The 22,771-nt window shown below is 52.7% G+C and overlaps 7 protein-coding genes across 7 annotated transcripts; 4 read left to right on the top strand and 3 right to left on the bottom strand.

The window, feature by feature from the left end:
- Positions 1-2,151: 2,151 nt before the first annotated feature.
- On the top strand, positions 2,152-2,818 carry EsH8_VIII_000795 (uncharacterized protein; the record flags this gene model as incomplete). The annotated part of the gene is made up of 2 exons (XM_083269837.1): positions 2,152-2,363; positions 2,422-2,818. The coding sequence occupies 2 exons, from the start codon at positions 2,152-2,154 to the stop codon at positions 2,816-2,818; spliced, it is 609 nt and encodes a 202-aa protein (XP_083129605.1).
- An 854-nt stretch (positions 2,819-3,672) lies between these two features.
- Positions 3,673-5,022, top strand: EsH8_VIII_000794 (uncharacterized protein; the record flags this gene model as incomplete). The annotated part of the gene is made up of 3 exons (XM_083269836.1): positions 3,673-4,420; positions 4,505-4,797; positions 4,864-5,022. The coding sequence occupies 3 exons, from the start codon at positions 3,673-3,675 to the stop codon at positions 5,020-5,022; spliced, it is 1,200 nt and encodes a 399-aa protein (XP_083129604.1).
- Positions 5,023-6,350: 1,328 nt separating this feature from the next.
- EsH8_VIII_000793 (uncharacterized protein) lies at positions 6,351-10,045 on the top strand (the record flags this gene model as incomplete). The annotated part of the gene is made up of 3 exons (XM_083269835.1): positions 6,351-7,519; positions 7,580-9,261; positions 9,321-10,045. 3 exons carry the CDS (start codon positions 6,351-6,353, stop codon positions 10,043-10,045), a joined length of 3,576 nt encoding a protein of 1,191 aa, XP_083129603.1.
- Positions 10,046-10,560: 515 nt separating this feature from the next.
- Positions 10,561-12,532, bottom strand: EsH8_VIII_000792 (GTP-Rho binding exocyst subunit EXO70; the record flags this gene model as incomplete). The annotated part of the gene is made up of 2 exons (XM_083269834.1): positions 10,561-12,260; positions 12,322-12,532. The coding sequence occupies 2 exons, from the start codon at positions 12,530-12,532 to the stop codon at positions 10,561-10,563; spliced, it is 1,911 nt and encodes a 636-aa protein (XP_083129602.1).
- Positions 12,533-13,529: 997 nt separating this feature from the next.
- Positions 13,530-15,123, bottom strand: EsH8_VIII_000791 (uncharacterized protein; the record flags this gene model as incomplete). The annotated part of the gene is made up of 4 exons (XM_083269833.1): positions 13,530-13,980; positions 14,044-14,297; positions 14,369-14,718; positions 14,784-15,123. The coding sequence occupies 4 exons, from the start codon at positions 15,121-15,123 to the stop codon at positions 13,530-13,532; spliced, it is 1,395 nt and encodes a 464-aa protein (XP_083129601.1).
- A 2,846-nt stretch (positions 15,124-17,969) lies between these two features.
- EsH8_VIII_000790 (MCM DNA helicase complex subunit MCM3) lies at positions 17,970-20,830 on the top strand (the record flags this gene model as incomplete). The annotated part of the gene is made up of 3 exons (XM_083269832.1): positions 17,970-18,042; positions 18,120-20,739; positions 20,797-20,830. 3 exons carry the CDS (start codon positions 17,970-17,972, stop codon positions 20,828-20,830), a joined length of 2,727 nt encoding a protein of 908 aa, XP_083129600.1.
- A 239-nt stretch (positions 20,831-21,069) lies between these two features.
- On the bottom strand, positions 21,070-22,413 carry EsH8_VIII_000789 (Ribokinase-like protein; the record flags this gene model as incomplete). The annotated part of the gene is made up of 2 exons (XM_083269831.1): positions 21,070-22,211; positions 22,308-22,413. The coding sequence occupies 2 exons, from the start codon at positions 22,411-22,413 to the stop codon at positions 21,070-21,072; spliced, it is 1,248 nt and encodes a 415-aa protein (XP_083129599.1).
- Between the last annotated feature and the right edge of the window lie 358 nt (positions 22,414-22,771).

Raw genomic sequence — 22,771 nt, 5'->3', positions numbered from 1 at the left:
TGCAAGTGTTTGCTTGAGATCAGGCCAGGGGATGGCGTTTGTCTCGTGATAGGCTGGCCGCTGTGTTGTGCACCTTGCCTGTGATGAAACGGTTGTGATTGTACGACGCAGAACGGAAAGACCAAGGTCAATTATGTTCAATAGGAAGTTTTATGGTGACGTTCGAGTGTCTCGTGACACTCCTCCCATAAAATATGAAAGAAGAAGAGAAGCAGAAAAAAGCGTTGTGGCCGCGTTGACGGGTCACTCACTGCCTGTTTACACGCCTGATATCTGCAGGCATCAGCCGCGCCGTAGACAGTTAAGGATCCCAAAACTTGGAATCGGAATAACAGTGAGAGTTGAATACAGGTATTGAGTCGCGCAAGGCCGGATCGAGTTGGGTTGGCGGGTGTCGGGACCACTTCAAATGCGAATCAGTCTGGCCATCAAGGCCTAATGATTCTCCTTGTTACCCTCGCCAATCAAAGACATATATAGGCAGCCCGTCTCACTCGACGTAATAAATGACGAAAGGAGTTTCCTGCCGGATGGGGCAGCTCGGTTATTTGGCCATTTTGGAGCCGAGAACTACGATGTGTACCAGCTGGCGTTACCAGGATTGAGGTTTGGGATGCTTCACCCACTGGGGAATGAATGGTAAGGACGAGATGGACTTTGGGGGCCCAGGGGAAAGATGCCAGAGGTGAAAGTGAAGAATGACAATGGAGGGGGGGGGGGGGGGGGGGTGAGGCCATATGACCAAGATGAGTTGGCAGCACGCCAGTGGCTAAGCGGCATGGCTCAAGGCTGCCAGCTGACTATGCCTTGGACTCGAGAGTGCATGGAATTGCACGCATCATCGTCATCGGGGAGCCCACGCGCCAGTTTTGGCCGGGGAGGAAGCCTGGAGACCGCCGCGGGGCCATGCACGGTAGATGCATGACATCAATTTTTGAAGCGAGGTCGCGACTGGCTGCTGTGTACTTCGTACAGAGTACCGGTAGTCACACAGCACGGATGCGGATGGCATAATTTATATTATGGGCGATACCATGTATTTATACGGTACTAATAATCGTACGTCCTGACCCCTCTCCAGCCAGCTGCGCCTCAATCGAGATGCCCTTGCAGATGCTGCCAGCTGGCTCCACTCGCCCCGAGTCACACCGGGTGACTCCCGTCTCTTACTTGGCGGCTGCTGTCCCTCGCCAAAAGAAGGAGAAACATCTGCAGCATCGCCCCGGTCCACACTCGACACCCCACAACACCTGCCACAGCCCCGAGGTAGCTCACGCACACACCCCCTCCCACAGCTTGTTAGCCCACGCCCCAAGCTTTATCATGATGCACAGCGCCATCTATCGGGCCCCTTATCATCCGTCTGGCCGCTGAGCCGACGCGATAAGCCCCCAGAAAGCCTAGAGGGCAGTCCCCCGTGCCCCTCCTCCCAAGATTGCTCGGGCTAGAGACTGTTGTCAACAGAGCAGCTGGGAGAGATAAGGAAGCAACCCATTTCGTCACAGTCACTACGATCCACGTCCCTTTGTCTCATCTGATCTTGGGCTCGGCTGTCTCCAAGTTGACACACGCGCCTCCTATCTTCCTTCCGGGTTGGTTTGTAACCTTACGTTGAGGCACCTGCTTCGCCTTATTTCACGGGCGCAATCCCACGGCTTTGGCCATGGTACCCTCTGTTCCTCTCTAGTTTCCCAACGGCATCGCTTCTTTGTCTTCCTATTTAAGTTTGTACACCTCGCCTTACCTTACATTTACCGTCGACCTATTTGTTTCATTACATTGCAACAACTTTGCTCTAGCAGACAGACACTATACCTGCCCCTTGTCCTTGCCGTCATACCGGCAGCCCTTTTAAACTTGCCCGGTGACTCAACCGGCCATCCTGATCCAACTGTAGTCTCGTTGCCTTTTGGCCTCGCCTTCCGGCCGACCAAAACTCCCTCCGTCAACTATAACTATCAGTCATACATCTTCCTTTCCAACCTACCCCTTAATACCCCCCAAAACCACAACTGCTGCACCAGCGACTGTGCAAGCTACCACAAAACTCGAGCACTGTTGGTCATCGACTTCTATCGCGCGTGCCTTCTCAGACCGAACCTCGCATTGCTTGCTCAACTAGAACTACTTGACCAAACGCAATCGGGAATCATGACCGCCGCAATCGAATCCCAGGCGCAATTCGAGAGAGACCTCCGAAGCGCCCACCAGGACTACAAGAGGAACAAGGACTCCCAGTCCAAGTGGTCAAACGGAGCGCGTCCTTTGGCCGGCTGCCGGCTGGACTGGACAACCCTGGAGGCTGTTGGGGGAAGCGAGCAACAGCGCGCCAAGACCCGCCCCAGGGGCAAGAACAGCGAGACGTACGTTTACCATGTACCCTGTGTATTCTTCCGACGTGGCTTCTAACACGACACGCAGCTCCCACTACAAGAAGACCCAGCACAACATTACCAAGTTCCGATCACACTGGGAGCTCCCACAGAGCCGCCTGCACTCGGCCATGCGTGCCAAGGAGCAGATTAAGGATCCCCTCACACAGTCGCTCATGGATCTGGCTCCGTTCCACGACGACTGGAGAAATCTCGTGTCTTCAGAGGACTGGAAGTACAGCTTCGATAAAATGGAAAGTCCTAATCGGCCCCTTACGCTCGACGTCTTCGTCAAGACCACGGGCCGAGAGACGGAGCGCATGGTCGAGAAGGAGTACGAGATTCTTAACGAGAATGGTCAGGTTCTCAAGGGCCGTAAGGCGCGTCAGAACCTGCGACAGGAACACATGCGCGTTGCCGAGGATGAAGGCTTCCAGCTGGTTTGATTCCGATGCTTTACTTAGGAATGTTCGGGCCCCTGGATGACTGTATGAGACAATGGTCGGTTAGCTTGTATTTTTCAGATACGCTCAGGTAGGCGTTTGCGCATTGAGCATGGCATGCAGACCGGATGGTCTGGCGATGTCAGGGGGTTTTATTTATTTTAAATCATAGGGGGAGGGTTCCTTGGGATGGCGTTTGGACTAGGCAGGATGCCTCGTGTATGAAGCAAGACGGGCCATGACTCCTAGCGCAGGCAAATGGTTATTACAACGAGCCTTGCCTTATATATTTCACGATGTCCCTTACATTGGCTCACCTAGTTAGCTTGAGCGATTGTGTCGAAATGCTGACCCCCTTAGATCATTCGGTCTCATTGCCCTGGCGTGTGGAAATGAAGCCAACTTTGTATATACGGATGCGACCAAGCCATATTTCGAGCGCGTTGCAGCCCGATTCGCCAGGTCGCAATCGAATTTGCTCAGCCGGGGAGGGGGCTGATGATCCTTCCAGGCACCAAAGGTGGCTAGGCGCAGGTGAGGATCGGATTATCGGCACTGCGCCTGGAAATAATGGTGCCTAGAGCAAGCCCCGGTGTTTCTATACTATTCGGAGACTTCGCACTGCAGTGTACCCGCACTATACAGACGTTGTGCAAAAGCTAATAAGAATTGCGTTACCCTTTTCCCGTCGTATCTGGATTCACTACTCTCGGTTCTTTCTCTTTGCTACTCTTTGTACGGAGTAGGTTGTGTCCGTCTAATAGCCGTACTTCCGACCCAATTGACTGCCGACAGATTTGATCTGGTTACATACCTTGCACTCCGGAATACCAGTTGTGGAGGCCGGTTTTCTCACGATGGCCGACATGCCCAACCATCCTCGACTGCAGTCACTGTCGCTGCCGGAGCTGCCGTCGGAGCTGCCTTCAGAATTGCCGTCAGAGCTGCCGCCGCTACCGTTGCCACCGGCGACCATACCAACGACAACAACGATGGTAACAGCAGGAACAACGCGAACAGCGACATCGTCATCTTTGGTTACTGAAAAGAGCTTGCTTGCAGCCCGTTCCAACAGCAATGATGTTCTCACAGATATTGCCAGTTCGTCGGAACCGCCGCCCTACTCGAGCCCCGCCGACAGTTTACAGACTTCCATCTCGGTTCACACGCAGGACTCGCAAGGTTCGCAGGGACCCCCGTGCTACCCGGGCCTGCCCAGATTGGACTACAAGCTTTATTCGCCGCCCACGTTCAGCTTGTCAGCGGACTGCACCGTTCTCTCCTCCAAGGCGGAGCATTTAACGGCGAGCGCCAGTGCCCTGATAGCTCTTATTAAGACACAAGCGAGCGTCCCACCAAAGTCGTTGATACACATCAAAGGGACGCGCGGGCGCACGGTAGACTTTGATTTCAAGTTGAACCTTATGGGTTTATTGATACCGGATGATGCGAGCAAGCGCATGGACTACATCCGTTGTGTTGCGCCAGGCGAGATGGCGTTCCGGGGTGGCGCCAAGCCGGATGTCATTCCTGAAGTTGGTGACAGAGAATTAGAAGAATGGTGCCGTCGTTTTGTTGAGGATCCGGCACCTGTCAAGACCTTCGGTAAGTCCTGGTTTTTTTTCCATGTCAAGCACATACTGGTTGTGGTCAAGTCTGAGACTGATCATGGTCTTTGTTGGCGAAAAGGACTCGAGAGAGTGGTTGCCAACATGGACACGCTTTATGTGGAGGGCCAGATTCGCAGCTTGATTGCTTCAACTCAGTACAAGGGTCAAGTTCACGTCTCGTTCCCCGTCACGCATGCCAAGGTGAAGGTGAAGAAGGCGGAAAAGACGAGCAAGCTCTATATGGGCATGAAGAATATCTTCTCAAGCAAACACAAGTACGAAGTGGTACAGTCGGTGTGGCCCTTTGCATCGGCCACAAACGGCGAGGAAGGGCGGCGGTGCATAGTGCAGAGCGAGGAAGTCTGGTGGCGGGTAAGTGGTGGAGTTCATTAGCGCGTCTTTCTGGGATTCGCGTTCTAACGTCGTGCGTTCTCTTAGGAGTGGAGGGACCCCATCAAATACGCCATAGCACAAAAGAGGCAACACGGCGCCTATGTAACGAACGAGGACAAATTGGAGGCGCTCATGGAGGGCAAGGGGAAGGGCGTCACATCCATCGACTGGGGCGGTGCTGATTACGACGAACAAAACACTTGATTGTTGCATAGTTGGAATTGTTTTGCAATCTGGTTGTGCGCGAAGAAGATACTGATGATGCTGAAGCAACGATACCCAAGAGGCAACTGGACCGCGGAGATGTCAAAGAGCCAGAATTGCTTGTGTGCCCATGTGGCGAATGTGTCCTGTAGCAGCAAAAAAAGGCCTATATTTACATTGGTCGATTTGGAAATTGCAATTTGATACATTGCAACCTTTCGATTTTAATTACCTGTGACTTGTTTCGTTGAGTTACAGTGAGCCCTGTCACTTGGGGAGAACATTGTATGTTTGAAGTGAGTTTCACGTAGGAAGGAGAGCGTCACCAGTGGATGTGTCTGGCATTTGAATGAGTATTTGGAGGGCCCAGGTAGGTTATAAATTGAGAAAAATGGCAAAATGGAGTTTTGACACACTCCTTCTTGCAGACTGCCGTAGATACGTCAAATGTGTTACGCTTCCTGGTCTTGGGTTTTGAAGGAAGCAGGCGGTGCAGATGCAGGCAGATGTTGTTTCCTACCACATACCATAGCACCATAACCCTAGTCAGTGTGGCTGGGCCTTCTCAATTCGGGGCAGTGAGGCAGTGATTGCACCTCCTCCGTCTTTCCTTTTATCCTATGCCAATGAGTCACTCGGGCAACTTCAAATGGACCGCTCTCTATCGTAGATTGTTTCCCCCCCCCAAAAAAAACGCATTGCAAGTCAAATCGAGATTGTGGAAGGAAATCACATACTTTTATGGCTATTAACGCAGTAATTAACAACCATGAGTCACTGCCCCCGCAAGCCCCTGCATTACAGCTGCAACCTTGCCTCGCCCAGCCATACGCATCCTGTTGGTTGCTAAATCTAGCCCTGAGATCTACGCGTATGTGGGATAGGCCTGACGCATACGGCCATTGAATGACTCCTCGCAACCAAAGCAAGGTACACTTGTTGCAGACTAAAGTCCTGTCGGAGACAGAAAACGTGCACACGATGGGATACGAACGTCGTTAACTCGCCTGGGCCGACCCTGGGACCCAACAGGACAGGAATCCGTGCAGTAATTCCACCCCTAAATCAGCCTCGGTTGGCGCTTCCATCACAGCCCACTCGAAAACATCTGATACAAAAGACTTCCCCTTCATGGTCTGCATGAGCGAACTTATTCCACATACTTGAAGTGCCTCACTCTCAGCTCATCTCGCCCACAACAGTATCTGACCCACCAAGACATCGCCCGCTGATTGACGGTCTCGAGCGGCAACGCAACTGCCACTCCTTCTCAAAATACACTGTCATAACTCTAGCATTTACTTCGCTGGACGAAAGAACCAATATCTATGGAGTTCCAAGCCCCGACATCTCACGATACGGCTCTTTGCCTGATTCCCCCAGAGGATCAATGGTCATCGGTTGACCGCCTCCGTTTCGACAACGACAAAGCCTATTCAAAATGGCCCCCTCATGTCAACCTCATTTACCCTTTTGTCAAGTCTTCAGACACTGACTCTATACGCCAAGCTTGTGGTGCCATCGTCGAATGCCTCAAGAGCCGCAGAGCCATAGGCGAACCCACCACTCTCCCCATTCACCTAGACTCACCAAGCTTCTTCCAACACAAGACTGGTAGCACTTTATTCTTGTCGGACACAAATGTAGAGAGGACATCCAAAATTGACTCCCTGCGAACCGCCTTTCTCGAAACTATTGCCAACACACGTCCGGGCCCCTACAAAATGCACATGACGATTGCCCAGTGCGAAGATACAGAACACTCGTCTAAGCTCAAGTTCATACTTGAAAAGCTGCGACGTCTGCCACCCGTTAGCTGGGAGGCTAGCCAGCTGGCCGTTCTCGTTCGAACGACATCGGGTCAGATGAGGCTCTGGGGTCTGATTGATCTCGTCTCGCCCCGGCTAGACATTTGCGCAGAGCCTTCCAAGCTTATCCGAGATGCGGCTTCGGATGTTATCCCGCAACGCACATGGCACTTCTCCAGGGAGGACTTAGTATGGCAGCCAGTTGATGTGGACACAGGTACACAAAGTCCTGGGATCAAGCCACCGGGGAATCTGGTAGTTGCTAGCTGGAATGTCCTTGCAGAATTTCACTGGCCCCCATCTCGCGCCAGGTACCCCTTAATCGTGGAGAACTTACTCACAGAAACTGCTCTTGCAGACATTGCGGTGCTCCAGGAAGTAACGGATGACTTTCTTCCCTTCCTGCTAAAGGATGAACGTGTTAGAGACCACTACGCCTATGCCTCCCATGGATCGCCGGATGACTCTGCGGCTGGCCCATTGCCAAACATACTAAACAATGTGGTACTCAGCAAGTATCCCTTTTCGTGGGATTATCTTCCCTCAAAGCGCCAGCATAAAGGATCGTGTATCGTTAGGTTTGAGAGATTGGGGCACAATGGAGTTGATGGTTATAATTTGCCTCTTATTCTCGCAACTTGCCACCTGAGCCAAGGGCTGACAGACGGTGCCGTGGTCGCAAAGGAGAAGTAAGTTCATTCACTTTCCACGCATACTGGCAAGAGTCACAAGCTTACCATTACCGACAGAGAACTCCAACGGATTCTCGGTCACCTCAAGAGCAACTACGCGGCAAATTCATGGATAATTGCCGGTGACTTTAACATCGCTACGTCCTCTTACACAGTCGACACCGCCGTGAAACGTGGAGCAATTACGGTGCAGACTGAGACAATTCTTCGGGGCATCGAGACAACTATAGCAGAGGCTAATCTGCTGGACGTTTGGATGGTTTCGCGTATCGAGGCGGGTGTCAGTGACATCAGGGGCGATATCAATGATATCCTTGAAGGCGAACAGGGCGCAACATTTGACCCCAGGGAGAACCCGCACGCCAGTAAGATGGTCGGGAGCGGCCTAAACAACCGACCACAGAGGTATGACCGAATTCTGGTCAAGAGCGCTGGTCCTTTCCAGATTTCTCGTTTCAACATGTTCGGCTTCATCACCGGCAATGACGAAGCCGCAGAAGTACCATTGTACGCCAGCGACCACTGGGGAATCCGATGCCTGCTACAACACGCCGGATCAAAAGATGCCACTGCTACCAGCGCCCGAATCGTTCCTATCCAGCTCAAGAGAGCAGCCTCTACGTTGGCGGACGCTGCAGGGTTGCGGCAGTGCATGGAGCTCCTTGGCATCTTTCCGACAGAACAAGACGAGTCCATTCGGAGACAGGCCATTAAATTGCTCCAGCAAGTTCTCTTAGAGTCCGACCAGTTGACTGCAGACCAATCGCGTGGCCGACCTGCCATTGTGCTGGTTCCGGTGGGCTCTTTCGGTCTTGGTACATGGTCCAGGACTTCTGATGTTGACTGCCTCTGCATCGGGTCTATCAGCCCCCGCGTGTTCTTCACCCTGGCTCGACAGAGACTTAGAAAGTCAACCAGCCCTGACATCCGATTACTAAGAAAAGTAAAGGCCAAGACTGGTACAATGCTTGAGGTAGAGGTTCTCGGCGTCAAGTGCGACTTGCAATATTGCCAGGCACCAAACGTTGTGAACCAGTGGCCGGACATGCTGAAGCGGCCTCCATCCGACCCGGTGTTCAGCCTGTCAACACAGACGTTATTGAAGCTGAAGCCTGCAAGAGATTTGTTCTATCTCCAGCGCTCTATCCCTGACTTGGCACAGTTCCGCATCAGTTTCCAGATAATCAAGACATGGGCCAAATCCCGCGGAATATACGCAGCCAAGTTCGGATATCTCGGCGGCATACATTTGTCGGTCATGCTGGCCAAGGTCTGCAAGACCCTTCTACACGATGGTGGTGTTGTATCCACTGCCGACATCGTTACGACGTTCTTTGATCACTACTCACGATTCGATTGGAAGAACGACATCGTCTATGATCCATTCTTTCACAAGAATTTAAGGTATCATCGAACACCGAGAGAGGCATTGTGTCTACTTGGATGGCATTCACCAACGCTGAATACCGCACTGATTGCATCCGTTCCAACTGTAAAAATCATCTCAGCCGAGCTACAGCAAGTTGATACTCAGCTTTCGGAAGACGGAGCCAGCTGGCAGTCATTACTAGCAACTCCAGAACTATCTCGGGGCAAAAGTATAACCCCTGGTGCGGCAAATTTTCTTGCGGCGTTCCGCTCGTTTGTAGACTTACGCATTCACTACTGGGGAGCATCACTTGAACGCGGCAGCAGACTCGTCGGCTGGCTAGAGTCTCGCTGCGCCTCGCTCCTGGTCGGTAAGTATTTGTCGCTCTTTAAAGGTGATCCCCAGCAAGGTATGCTAACAGCTTCGAAGACATCAACAGGAGAGTGCCGGAACTCTCACCGAGAATATGGCCCGCAAGGTTTGTCGAATCATCCACATTCGATACCAAGGGCAGCCAGGGTGACTATCAAGGGTCTTATCTTGTTGGGCTGGAGTGGATGGACACAGACGAGAAGCCAGCAAAAGGTGACCTGGAGGCCGCACAGAGCAATTTACGAGCCGTGTTACAGCAGTTTGAAAAGCTTATTATAACTGACGAAAAGTACTTCGACACGAACACGTCCTGGTTTAGCGCAACCGTGGTCAGGGGAAGCGAGCTGGGTGACCTCCAATTGGATGATCGTGAATGGGGTGAATACGTGGACGGCGACGACGATTCTGACACGGACGACGACGACGACGAGGAAGACGAGGTGCAGGAGTTGTTCACTGAGAAGGCGGGAAAGAAGGGAAAGTCAGCAAGACTACGCTCAACGACTGTTCCAAAGCCTGAAGGGGCAGGCAAACTCCGTACAGCAGTCGATGTGCTGAACCGGTTACGATGGGACCCCAACATTGACAGCAACGACTTCCTCATCGGGTACGAGGACCGGTTCCTGGGACCGCAAGAAAAGGCACTGTCTGCTTGGAAGAGTGAGCAGACCGACGAGGAATTCATCCCCCAGCACCGAATTCTATGGTTCAAGCGCCGAAGCGATAACGTGGTTGTATGGCACAGATCCGATCGCATTGACCTCCTCTTCAAAAAGACTTGAACCATGCTCCGAGAGCGGCGAGGTGGAAACGAAGTGACTGTATATGGACTGTATGTGGTCATGCGAGCACTGTTGCTGTACACTCCCAGGTACGCGTCTCAAAGAGTTGGACAAGGAGGGACTGCACATGTAATTATCAAAGAGATACCATCAGGCCGTATAAGCCATGCGGATGGTGAGTGGTGTTTTTGAGCCAATGCAGTTGCCAGCAGTTGAGGACTCGTCCAATGTTCCAGGTGCATCATGCGGACGGAGAGTGAGAATGCTCGAGGTTATGTAGTGCGGTGAGATATGGAGAAGGATTTGTGTTGCGAGGTGCGGATGACTTATGATATTGACACCCCCAAAGTAGTCGTAGTCCTCGAGATATGTTCTATTCTGTCTGAGGAATGAGGCAGAACATGTAGGCTAAAAGATATAAAAATGGATATGCCAAACCAAAATTTGGTATTCGCCACCAAAACGCCCCGCAAAACCACCCAGAAGGATAGAAGGAAAACGCAATCATGCCCCCGTCAGTAGAGCGTTACGAAGATGGCGCCTATCCCGGCCTTATCGTACTTGACGTGCTTCCCCTTTCCCTTGTCAACCTCATGGTATCGATCCCAGAAACGATTGTACAGTGGTTCGAGCATCTGCTGAATATCCCTGGCGAACATTTGCCGTACCTCTCTCTCCATGCTATATGTCTTGTGACGGCTGACCATTTCATCAAATGAAGCGTTGAAGGCCTGGAACTTGCCCTTGATGTTGTCCTTATCCCTGCTGCTCAGGCCCTTGAGGATGGAAGCAGAATCTGCCTGGCCGGACGTGGGTCGCTGCTTGCTGGTATGTATGACATCAAACAAGTGTGTAGAGACCTCTTTGCAGTCCATCGTGTACATGCCCGTTGCCTTCTTACGCCATTGATCCAGCATGCCCATCCGCCCCTCAAGAAGAGGCGCCAGATCCGAGTCGCGGATCATCCTTTCGATGATGACGATGCTGTTCGCCAGGAACACGCCGATGACGGCCCGACCACCCTTGAGAACCATCTTGGCTTTCTGGTCTAGTGATGACATGAGCATATCAACCGTATCCGCGCAGTAATGCGCGAAAATTTCTTTGCCGTCGGCGCCGATATCAAATGAGGCAAGACTTGGTATTGCCTCGGTTGACCGCCCATCAGCGGCAGCATTGGATTTCCATCCTCCGTCGCCCAAAGAAAACATTATGCTTGAGATTGGCCGCAGAAACTCAACCATGGTCTGCAGACGCTGCATGGTCTCGGATACAATGGGTATTGGTGCGCCGTCTTGAGAAAGTGTCTGCAAGGCGGCGATTCTCCGCCTCGTATCATCGAGCAACTCTCCCAGCGAGAGCTTAGCCGTCTCCCGCACAGGCCGAAGGGCAGCAGCGAGCGATGATTTGAGCTCGCCAGTCCGCGTTTCTAGATTGCTCGACAGGCCGGACATGATCTCGGTGATTTCGTAAGCAAGATAGCAGTCCGTGTTGAGATGAGACTTAATATGGTTGTTCAGCTCTCGCAAGGTGCGAGCCAGCTCGGCCATGGCGGCTTGGCATGTGGCCTGGAAGAGAGGACCCCAATCCTCGCGGGTGAAAATGCTACAAATATTGTCATACTCGGCAAGAAAAATGCCCTCCATAGCCTGCGCATACGTGCCAATGCCATTGGTGCCAGCACGATAAATAGCGTCAGGATTCTTCTTCTTTGTGGTGTTGACACTGGCGGCAGCCAAGTTCGCCAATGTGGATGAGAGGTAAGGACCTCGTATTTCAGCGTATATCTTGGCAATGGATGAGTCTTGAGCGGCAGGACCGCCGTTCTGCCGGTGGTTGCTCGAAATGTAGGAGTTGACAAGGCCGAGCCGCGTTACCTTGTCTTGAGACAAGACCGGGAACGGCATGTCCTTGGTTATGAAGTGAAGGGGTTCTACTGAACGAGGGGTTTCCCCACGAAGGAGTTTGTCGAAATGCCCCTCCAGTTGAGAGTTGCCTGATTTGATTAAACGGACCAGCTCGGTCATGGTCTGCTGGTTCGCGCGCAAGTTGGAGGCCTGCATGTCAACAAGTGACTTGGTCAGGCGCTTGATGGAGGCGAGGAAGTTGGACAAGCCAGCCTTATCGGGACCGGCGCGAATAATCTGCTCTTCATCGTTTTTGCTATCGGCAGGTTGGCGAAGGCGCTCAATGGCTGCGAGGACGGCATCGACGTCTGCGAGTGAGGGGAACAGAATTAGCAGAATGCTTGAGGGTGTGCCTGAGGACGAACATACTGTTGCCTAGAACCTGGAGCTTCTTGGTCTCTCCGCTGAGGGGGCCAGCGACTTCGCGCACGCTCTTTCCGGTTGCCTCTAACCTTCCCATACATGCTTGGATCTTCTTGGTTAACTGGGCGGTTTTCTCAAGTCGCGAGTTGAGTACATCGACCTCAGCGCGAGCCTCTTCGTCGGCGGCATGGCGACTGGTCGCGGGGCCGACGGACATGATGCGTGTTTGCGTCTCCGTCGGCGTCGGCGTCCCGGGCGGTTGTATTTATGGCAGTGAGCACGGGAGGGGAAGGAGGTAGAAGAGGGGAGGTGTAATCAATCTCGCCTCGACGTCAGCCCGGCGTGATCATTGGGGGCAGAAGATTCAGGCGTCGAGAGTGGAAGGGAGGATGGAAACAATGTAGGAAGGTCGGCGTCGGTATTATCGTCGGTATTGTTGTCGTTGTCGTTGCCGCCGTTGTCGTTGCCGCGGTAAGGCAAGGTAAGGTAAGGTAGGGAAGGTATCCGCACGCTGCAGAACTGCCGCAGCATTGGACTAAAAGTGGTGGGTTGGAGAGGTACACTTTGGGATGCGGTGTGGGCTAGGCCTAAGCCAGGCTGGTCCGATGTACACTGCTCTTGCGGGTATGTACCTGCGGTCCGGATGAAGTGCGTCAGTACCTGGTCGACCTTGATGCTTCCAGAGGTTGGATGAACAGGGCTGGGATCGATAACACTGTTGTATAGCGGCATAAAATGGGCTGCACAAGATCCACCTCCTCCACTCTAATGTGCATTACTATACACGGTACACGTGTTTGATGCACAACTGCCCGCCCGGCCCAAGTCCAGGGGTTTGTGAAGTACCTCGACTTATACTGACACTCGTGGCATCCACGGCCATGTACTCCGTACCTTGGCCAAGTGAGGTCCGCATCTGCTTGCCTCTATTCACAAGCATGAAATCTTGGGTGCTGGGTCAGTCAGTCCATAGCACTTAGTGGTTTCCCCCACTTTTTCTTTCGCATGCTCCTGCCCATCACTGTTGGCCAAACTCACGGACTCGACTTGCTCAATCAACCCAATTAGATTGTATGCCCAGATACAAGTAAGGACTCTACCGCAATCGTCCGCCAGTTCTTTACGACCTTCTTGAAACTGCGATATGTGTCCTATCCGCCTAGGCTTCGTACGCCACCCACTGTGCTCCCTACAGTGGTAAGTAAATGAGCCACCTAGCTCTTCTGCGAGAAATACCCCTTGATCAGCCTCACCACCGTGTCGGCAATGTACTCAACTTCGCTCATCGTCACAGTATATGGCGGCGCCACGATGATATGATCACCGACTACGCCATCTACCGTTCCTGCCCCAGGATAAACCACAATACCATACGCCTCTGTGCGTCCCAAATCGCTGATTCCAGATGCAACTTGTGCCTCCTTAGGCCACGGCTCCTTGCTCACCTTGTCCTGCACAAACTCGATTCCCCAGAAAAGTCCCTTGCCGCGAATGTCGCCGACGTGTGCTTCGTCTTTGAGACCTTCACGCAAGAGGGTTGACAATAATCGACCCATGCTTTCCACGTTGCTGAGAAGGCCGTCTGATTTGATGATCCGTTGAACCTCGAGCGCTGCCGCACACCCAACGGGATGGCCTTGGTATGTGTGCCCATGAACAAAGACACTATCACTATTGGTTATTCCTTCTTACGGTTGCCATGGGATGTGATGTGTATGTTAAACTTACCCTGAGCCCCTCTCCAGCACCTCACTCACTCTCTTGTTGATAAGAACTCCGGCGATTGGCTGATACCCTCCAGCCAGGCCCTTGCCAATGGTCTGGATATCGGGCACCACTCCTTCAGCCTCCCATGCATGAAGAGTTCCTGAGCGGCCCATGCCGCTCATGACCTCGTCCATGATGAGGAGTGCCCCGTATCGATTGCATATTGATTTGATCGCCTCAAAATAGCCAGGTACGGCGGGCACGCAGCCCAAAGCCTATGCTTCACCTTAGCGGAGCCACCCAAGCATCGGGGCTATGTTTTTTCCTCTTCAGCAGGGCATCTTACCGCTCCAACGACTGGTTCCGCTACAAATGCGCACACTTTCTCAGGTCCAACCCGCAAAAACTCGTTCTCGAGCTGCTTTGCGAGCCTTGCCACATAGGACTCGTCCGACTCTCCCGGCGTCTTGCCTCTATATTCGTAGCACGGGGAAACGTGAGAGACAATGCTGTCGAGCAGCATAGGAGTAAAGTGAGCTCGGCGGGTTACATGGCCTCCCATCGACAATGCGCCTAAGGTGGTTCCGTGATAAGACCGTTCCCTGGCTATGAAGAGATGCCTCTGTGGCTCACTTGTATTCTTTTCTACAAAGTATTGCCTTGCCAGCTTCATTGCTGCTTCCATAGCCTCGGAACCTTAACACGTAAGCCGCAAGCCAAAAACTTGAGAGATGGGCTGTGCCGAAGGCTCTAATACATACCACTACTGACGAGATAGGCTCGTGACATGTGGCCGCGGGTTGAGTTGACGAGGAACTGGCATAGCTGTTCGCACACGGGGGTTGTGAAGAAAGCCGAAGGACTGTATGCGATACCGTCGAGCTGCCGCATCATAGCATCTACTACTCTCCTATTTCCGTGGCCGAGACATGCAACTGCGGCGCCCCCGGAGGCATCAAATATCTTTCTTCCACCTTCTACCACATAATAGTGGCCTTCGCCGCCAACCGTGCACATAAAATGTCCTTTCAGGTCACGATGTAGCACAAAAGACTGGCCCGCATCAGCAAACTCGACAGAACTAGGGGGATTGGGAACCATCTTGGGCGATGAATGTGCTACGTTGAGTACCGGACAACTGGTAAATGGTCGAGTCTTTAAGTGCGGCGTGCAATGAGAATGTTAAGAAGGCGATATCGGGTCAGCACTCTCCAGATGAATGGATGGTGTAGGCTGCACAAGGCATGTGCCCAATTTTCATCCGTCCCCAACCCTTTTCTGGGGGCCCTTGGTCCTTTTATGAAAAGAAACAACCGGTACAGATCCTGTGGCGGGTCGAGGGCCAAATGGTCTAGAGCGTGCCAGTACCAGGACGTCGGGCCTGTGAGCGAATGTGCTTTGCCACGCTAGCGTCTTGTGTATAGACTGCAGCACATACCATATACGGCATGCCGTGGTTTATCGTGGTGTGAGGGATACAATTGCGCACTGATTCAAAGAGGGGCATTGCCGTGGAGATTAGAGTTCAGAGAGAGTCAGCGGTGCGGCTTGAAGACTGCAACGGAAGACTCATACCGAAGTCAACGACGCCGGTTAATGGAGCACGAGAGCCGAAGCCGGTCTCAATTATTAGCATGATGTTTCGCCACTTGTGTTCAAGACGAGACGAAGATACACATGTGCCGCTGTTCGGCAAGCCGTACGATAGTATTCTAAGCACCCTGCCGCCTCAGGACCAAAATGGATACCGTTAACACTCTTGCAGCAGACGGCATCTCCGATGTGGCCTCTCCACTGCCACACCTCCTTGACTTGCAGCATGCACTGTGAGAGACTTGCGGGATCGTAGGGTGTTTGTTATACAAGGGTTTTGAGTCTTCGGAGCGTCGGTGAGAAAACCGCCATGCTTAGTTGTTGCTTGTGTTGTTGACACTGCGGAAGACGGAAGACAGCATATCAGGTGTGCATGTTGTCCGTGCATGTAATGAGCCATTGCTAATGACTGCTTTGGCTCTAACATTCTAAACCCTCTTCTGTGCATCTGCTGCTCCAATCTGATGCCCACTGACTTTGGTCCCATGATAGAGAAACGGCTAGGCCGACGAGGGTGGGGCAGCCGGCGACATAGCCGGCTCGGAACGATGTTGTGTTTATCGGGATGCCGATAGACTTTCGGGCCGGCCCCTTTGCTACACCACGTAGCTATCAGGAACTAGAAAATGACCGTTCCCAATGTCATAGCAGTTTTGCATGGCAATGGCGCTGGTTAAGGAACTCCCACGATACCAATTCCTGACCTCATGATATCTCTAGTTTATTTTTGAATGTAGGGCTATTACTAGAGTATAGGGGTTATCCGCACGGGAAAGGTCCATCGACAAAGTGTTGCCCCTGCTGTACCTGCCTTCTCTATGGCCCTCGCTACTTCGTCGCCCTTTCCAGAGGCACGGTAAAAATACGTATATTAGAATGACAGGGGTAGGCGGCTGCAATACGATCCTTCCACAGAACCTAGCCTTGAGGACGGGAAATCTTCACAAAAGTCGCAAATTAGCTGTGGCCCACACCTCCAGCACCTTTGGTACTCCCCACCAACTTGCCGTGTTATGTGACCAGCACCTATAACATTATAGGAGAGGGATATCTCACTATTGATGCTTCGGATTGCTGATCGGCTGAGATCGACCTCGCGCTTACAAGATGGGAGCGAGACCATTCTTGAAGTACGGGGCCACGAGGCTGCCGGGTGGCTAGCTAACTTAGCCACTGTCTATCCTGGATGACGGCCGGATAAGTTCCTGAGCAGCTTACAACCGAAGAATGAAGTTGATGGCTACCAGGTAGGTGTATCGCACTTGACACTAGACCTAAAGCTTCCTCCTCTGTCAGTGAACTGAGGATACTGCTTCATATATGCGGGAAGCCTGCGGGAAACTGACTTGCAGGGCAACCCGGGGCGCGTGTAAGTATGACCATTCAATAGGCAAACCTAGAATGGCACCACGACTCGACGAACCACGCACACACGTGTCGTCGTTAAACGTACAGTATCAATCGGTATTGTTCGCACGAGCTATATCTTGCGGCGGTGCCGTCTTTCGTTCGGCGAAGCACGATGCCGAGCTAACGTAGGCAATGATCATACGCGGCAAGACACCCGGCTGGGACAGGGGGGATCCGCAACCTCTCATGCCGGGCTAAACCGGGAAACCGACTATAGCCAGGTTGACGGCACGGTGATAGATGGATAAATAAAGGATTGTGACTGCCAAAATTGGCGTTATACGGTCCACCTGCCTGAGTAAGGAGAAGGACTCGAGTTGAACCATCTGGTATTCCTTTACTGACAACTAAGAACAGAAGAACCAACGAATGTAAAAAAAAATAATGCTGCGACAATGGCTGTTGAGCCGGGGAGAGCAGGGGTCCCGGGTCCGTGCGGAGACAGTGGCTTGCCTGAGTACCCGGGACGAAGACGCCCAATCAAAGAGCCGATGAAGATCAGTTGGGAGGTAGGAGGTTTGGGCTGATTCTGGTAGACGGATCCGAATCCATACAGTGCCGTCGCTTACCCGCACTAAGTTATCACACCAGCCACAGGAGGTGAGGCAATAAATCAATTAACGCGTCTTATGTCCTAGTCGCGTCGAGGCGCGTTTTTGGATGATTTTTGTCAATTAACAACCCCCCCCCCCCTCTCCCCCCAAAGCTAGAGAGGTACCTTGAGGTATGCACCTGTACCGTACCCGCGCCGCACCGCATCCGCATCTGCACACTCTTTGCAGTGGGCCACTCTACTTTCTTCCCCCTCTACGGCAATCTCCTTCTTACCAAACTTGTGCTGCCAGCTCCTATCGCCAACTTGCGCTTCTGATACCCTCTTTTTCTTTCTGTACTTTCCCACTGCTCTGATTTCCATTCTGAGTCCGTAAGAACTCGTTGCCGCCATGGATTCGTTTATGCTGCAAGACGCAGCGGCATTGGACCGTGTGCGCGCAGCCCAAGAGTTCCTCGACCCTCGTACGTCCATGTCCCTAGCCAGCAGCTTCCATCCTTTGCGCCTCTTCTCCTCCCGTGCTAACTGAAGCGACTCAAAGAGAATGATTCTCAAGGACGTAGTTACAGGTCTGCTATCATCTTGATGCTACAGAAGAATCAGAGGAGACTCGTTGTCAGCCTCGACCAACTCCGTGCCCATAATCCCGAGCTTGCATCGGGAATACTCGAAGACCCTTTCGACTATAGCATCGCCTTCAATCATGCCCTCAAGCAAATTGTCAAGACTTTGCCCCAATCTGGAGACGCCGAAAAATTGAACGACATCTCCTACTACTGCGCCTGGGCCGGCAGCTTTGGACTGAATGCCTGCAACCCCCGCACACTGTCTTCGCAGCACCTCAATAGCATGGTTTCCCTCGAAGGCATCGTCACGAGATGCTCTCTGATCCGACCCAAGGTTGTGAAGAGCGTTCACTACAACGAGACCAAGGACGTTTTCCACTTCCGCGAATATCAGGACCAGACCATGACCAATGGGGTTACAACATCAAGCGCTTACCCGCAAGAGGATGACGAAGGAAACCCGCTCACTACAGAGTATGGCTTCAGCACCTACAGAGATCACCAGACCGTCTCTATTCAGGAGATGCCCGAGCGCGCCCCCGCCGGCCAGCTGCCTCGGGGTGTGGACGTAATACTTGACGACGACCTTGTGGACAAGGTTAAGCCTGGCGATCGCGTGCAGCTTGTCGGCATATACAGGACTCTTGGAAACAGAAATACAAACCACAACAGCGCCTTGTTCAAGACGGTTATTATTGCTAACCATATAATTCTTCTGTCTTCGAAATCAGGAGGCGGCGTGGCGACGGCTACCATAACCGACACCGACATTCGAAACATCAATAAAGTCGCCAAGAAGAAGAATCTCCTTGACCTCCTCTCTCAGTCACTCGCACCCAGCATTTATGGCCACGCGTACATCAAAAAGGCAATCCTTTTGATGCTGCTCGGTGGAATGGAGAAAAACCTGGAGAATGGTACTCATCTGAGAGGAGACATCAACATCCTCATGGTGGGAGATCCTTCCACGGCCAAGTCCCAGCTTCTTCGATTTGTCCTGAACACGGCGCCGCTGGCGATCGCCACAACTGGCCGTGGTTCCTCTGGCGTCGGCCTTACGGCTGCAGTGACCTCAGATAAAGAGACGGGAGAGAGGAGACTGGAGGCAGGAGCCATGGTTATGGCTGACCGTGGTGTGGTTTGTATCGACGAGTTCGACAAGATGTCCGACATTGACCGTGTTGCTATCCATGAAGTCATGGAGCAGCAAACTGTTACCATTGCCAAGGCCGGTATACATACATCCTTGAATGCTAGATGCAGCGTTGTCGCCGCCGCCAATCCCATCTTCGGCCAGTACGACACCCACAAAGACCCGCACAAGAACATTGCCTTGCCAGACTCTCTCTTGTCTCGTTTTGATCTTCTCTTTGTCGTCACTGACGATATCGAGGACACAAGGGACCGGCAGGTCTCTGAGCATGTCTTGAGGATGCATCGGTACCGCCAACCAGGCACAGAGGAAGGTGCGCCGGTGCGTGAGAACGCTGGCCAAGCCCTCGGTGTGGCTCTCAATGACCAGACTGATACCCAACGACTTACGGAAGTCTACGAAAAGTACGATGCGATGCTTCATGCTGGTGTCACGTTGACCTCTGGACGTGGCGCGAACAAGAAACCCGAGGTGCTGAGCATTCCTTTCATGAAGAAATACATTCAGTATGCCAAGAACAGAATCCGCCCAGTCCTAACTCAGGCCGCGTCGGATCGCATTGCCGATATTTACGTTGGTTTGCGAAATGATGAGATGGAAGGCAACCAACGCCGAACTAGTCCTCTGACAGTTCGTACCTTGGAAACACTCATTCGTTTAGCCACCGCTCATGCCAAGTCCCGACTCTCCAACAGGGTCGACGAGCGCGATGCAATTGCGGCGGAGGCCATCCTTCGGTTTGCCTTGTTCAAGGAAGTGGTTGAGGATGAGTCAAGAAAGAAGCGGAGAAAGACACAAAACACTGAGTTTGCTTCGTCCAGCGAGGAAAGCTCTTCCGACGATGACGGCGACGATGGAAATCAGAGAAACACAAGTGGTCGGACACCAGCCGTGCGGTCTACGCGGTCGACAAGAGGTGTTGCTCGCCCACGGGCAACTGCTGGCGACCGCCATGAGAGCACTAATAGTGCCAACGGCACGAACGGAGACGCTCGTGAGAGCGATGCGGAGTCGCCGGCCCGCCCCATTGCAGACGAGGAGGAAGATATTTATGACGCCACTCCCAGGAGGTCTCGCCGTCGCGGCGGTGGTGCTGCTTCATCGAGTGCGGCGCCGCATACGCAGACATCTTTCGCTTCGTCATTGCCGGCGTCTCAGCTGCCTTCGCAGTCGCAAGAGGATGTCGAGGACGACGATGAATTAGCGTCAGGGGCAGCCGGCCTCGCTATTACAGATGAGCCCATCAGTCCCCAACGGCTGACAGCCTTCCGGTCCGCTCTCGGCCAGCTACTCAACTCGGCCTTGTTTGACGATGACTCTGCCAATGTCGATGCCGTTATCGAAGCTGTCAACAATAAGCTGCGGTCGGGCAGCGGCGGCACCTTCAGCAAAGAAGAGGCCGTTAAGGCTCTCAAGAAAATGGATGAAGCTAACCAGATTATGTATGTTGCCCTGTTTATTCCCCACCAAGCCGTCTTTGTTGACTAACCGGAAAACAGGTACACTGATGGAGAGCTTGTGTACAAGATTTAATGTAGTGTGGCATGATGTGTTGGATTGACTATGAATGAAGGCTGGCGTTGGTTATGACAGAGGGCGGCGTCCGCAAGACATTCTTGAGCGATGAAGTAGAAATTCACAACTTGCGGATCGGTTCTTCTACGATGATTGTAAAAGAGAAAACTTGGGGTGTCGTGTATTCCGCCATTTCTATGCCGGTATGACAGGCCAGTTACTGAAGCCAAATATGTCCCTGTGCAGGATCTTCTTTGTTATAACCGAGCTTGAAATTCTGCAAGTCGGTCTTTTACCCTGACACCATTCCATGTCTCCTCGCCATTCTCATCCCTTTGCAACATTGGTACGCCTACCTGCTCAATGGCAAAGCTGGCAGCGACACTACCCCACACTGCGGCATCTTCGACACTTTTACCCCTTGCGAGAGCAACAGCGAGACCGCCCAAAAAGGTGTTGCCACCGCCGGTTGGATCTACCACCTTAGCCCGGTCCTGGTGCACAGCTGGGATCCACTGCTCAGTGCCTGCATCTACCTCAATCTCCTCACGCACAACGGCGCCATCATCATCTTGGAGCAGACCAGCGAACAGCGCTTCCATGTCAGTGTCTGGCTGCAGGCCGCCTCTTGTGTAGTCCTTTTTACGGCGTTTCGAACCACCTCCATCACGGGTAGCAGGTTGTCGCTTGCGCCCGCCGTTTCGAGCAACGTAGCAACCCTTGTCGCCAGCACGGATGACGAGCGTGAAAGATTGGAGCGGCATGCTGGCGAGGAGTTGCTCGCAGGATCTCTCGACGGCCGCCATGGAAATCTCGCCGGTTTCCGGATCCAGGCCATCGTCGCCCATGAAACCGGCCAGTTCCGAATGGTTCGGACTGCAAACATCCACGAGGGGTAGGGTATTTGTACAGTTGAGTAGCTCATCGGGTGTACATAGGTCAGGTACGGGTTCCCAGATAAATATAGGCTTCGTGTAAAAATTGGGCGGGCACACGCGTTTGCGAGCGGAGATGATTTCAGACACCAGGTCTCTACACCTGGCCGGAGAGCAAATGAGATGGAAGGACTTCGATAGCAATAGGTGAGGGGTTAGGTCCTCGACGGTCAGGCGCTTCTTGGGGGTGGTGTATTTGAAGGCGCGCTTTTCGGCGTTTTCATAGCCATTCCACCCGCGGCTAGTCAGACGGTTGGAGTCCTCGCGGAGAACAACTGATGTTTCCCAGCTGCCAATGAGGTCGGTAAGAGACCGTGGGAAGTCGGAGCCCTTGTCTACGATCCAACCGACGGATGAGGCGTCAGGAGGTGGCGAGAAGAGGCGTGCTCCAAGGGCAGCATATGATCCGGCGCCGCCGAGTATATTATATACCGGTGGCGTAGGCGGCAAGAAATGGATCTCGTCTATAATATTATTAGCTGATTAATCTGGAAATGACATGAGTTGAGAGCACAGGCATTGCAGAGGTGATGATGGAGGGGACTGGTTTGTCAGCTCACCAATGATGAACATGCCCAGCGTCGCAAAGTCGATGGGAGGCAAGGCAGTAACTTCATCTTCAGTAAGACGCCGCTCTGTTAGGCGTTGTGGCTCGTCTTCGGCCATGATGGCAGCGCAAAACTTTGCACAGTCGTGTTGTGGTAGATGTGCTACAGGGAAGACGAGGTTGCGTTGGATGTAATTCCGGAGGTAGCCGTTACTGGATGGCAGTGTGTTTAGTGTACTTGGAGTATTGACATATGGACGCTCAGGCAGATGCTAAAGCCGTAGGCGGAGAGGCAGAGTCGAGTGAGAATTTAGGAGCGAAGAGATTTGTTGGTGACACACTCGAACTGCTCTCTGTTGGGGTTAGTGGTCTCATTCGATTTAGCAAGTATCAAGGGAAGCACAAACATGGGCAGAATGATCTGTGCTCTGCAGGCTGTTTTGTGCCCCTGTGGGTGGTGAGGTGAGGTGAGATAAT

This window comes from Colletotrichum jinshuiense, chromosome 8, assembly GCF_051148585.1.
Source record: "Colletotrichum jinshuiense chromosome 8, complete sequence".
NCBI classification, from domain to species: domain Eukaryota; kingdom Fungi; phylum Ascomycota; class Sordariomycetes; order Glomerellales; family Glomerellaceae; genus Colletotrichum; species Colletotrichum jinshuiense.
Note: the sequence above shows the minus strand (reverse complement) of the source record. Positions and strands in the feature narration are given on the sequence as shown.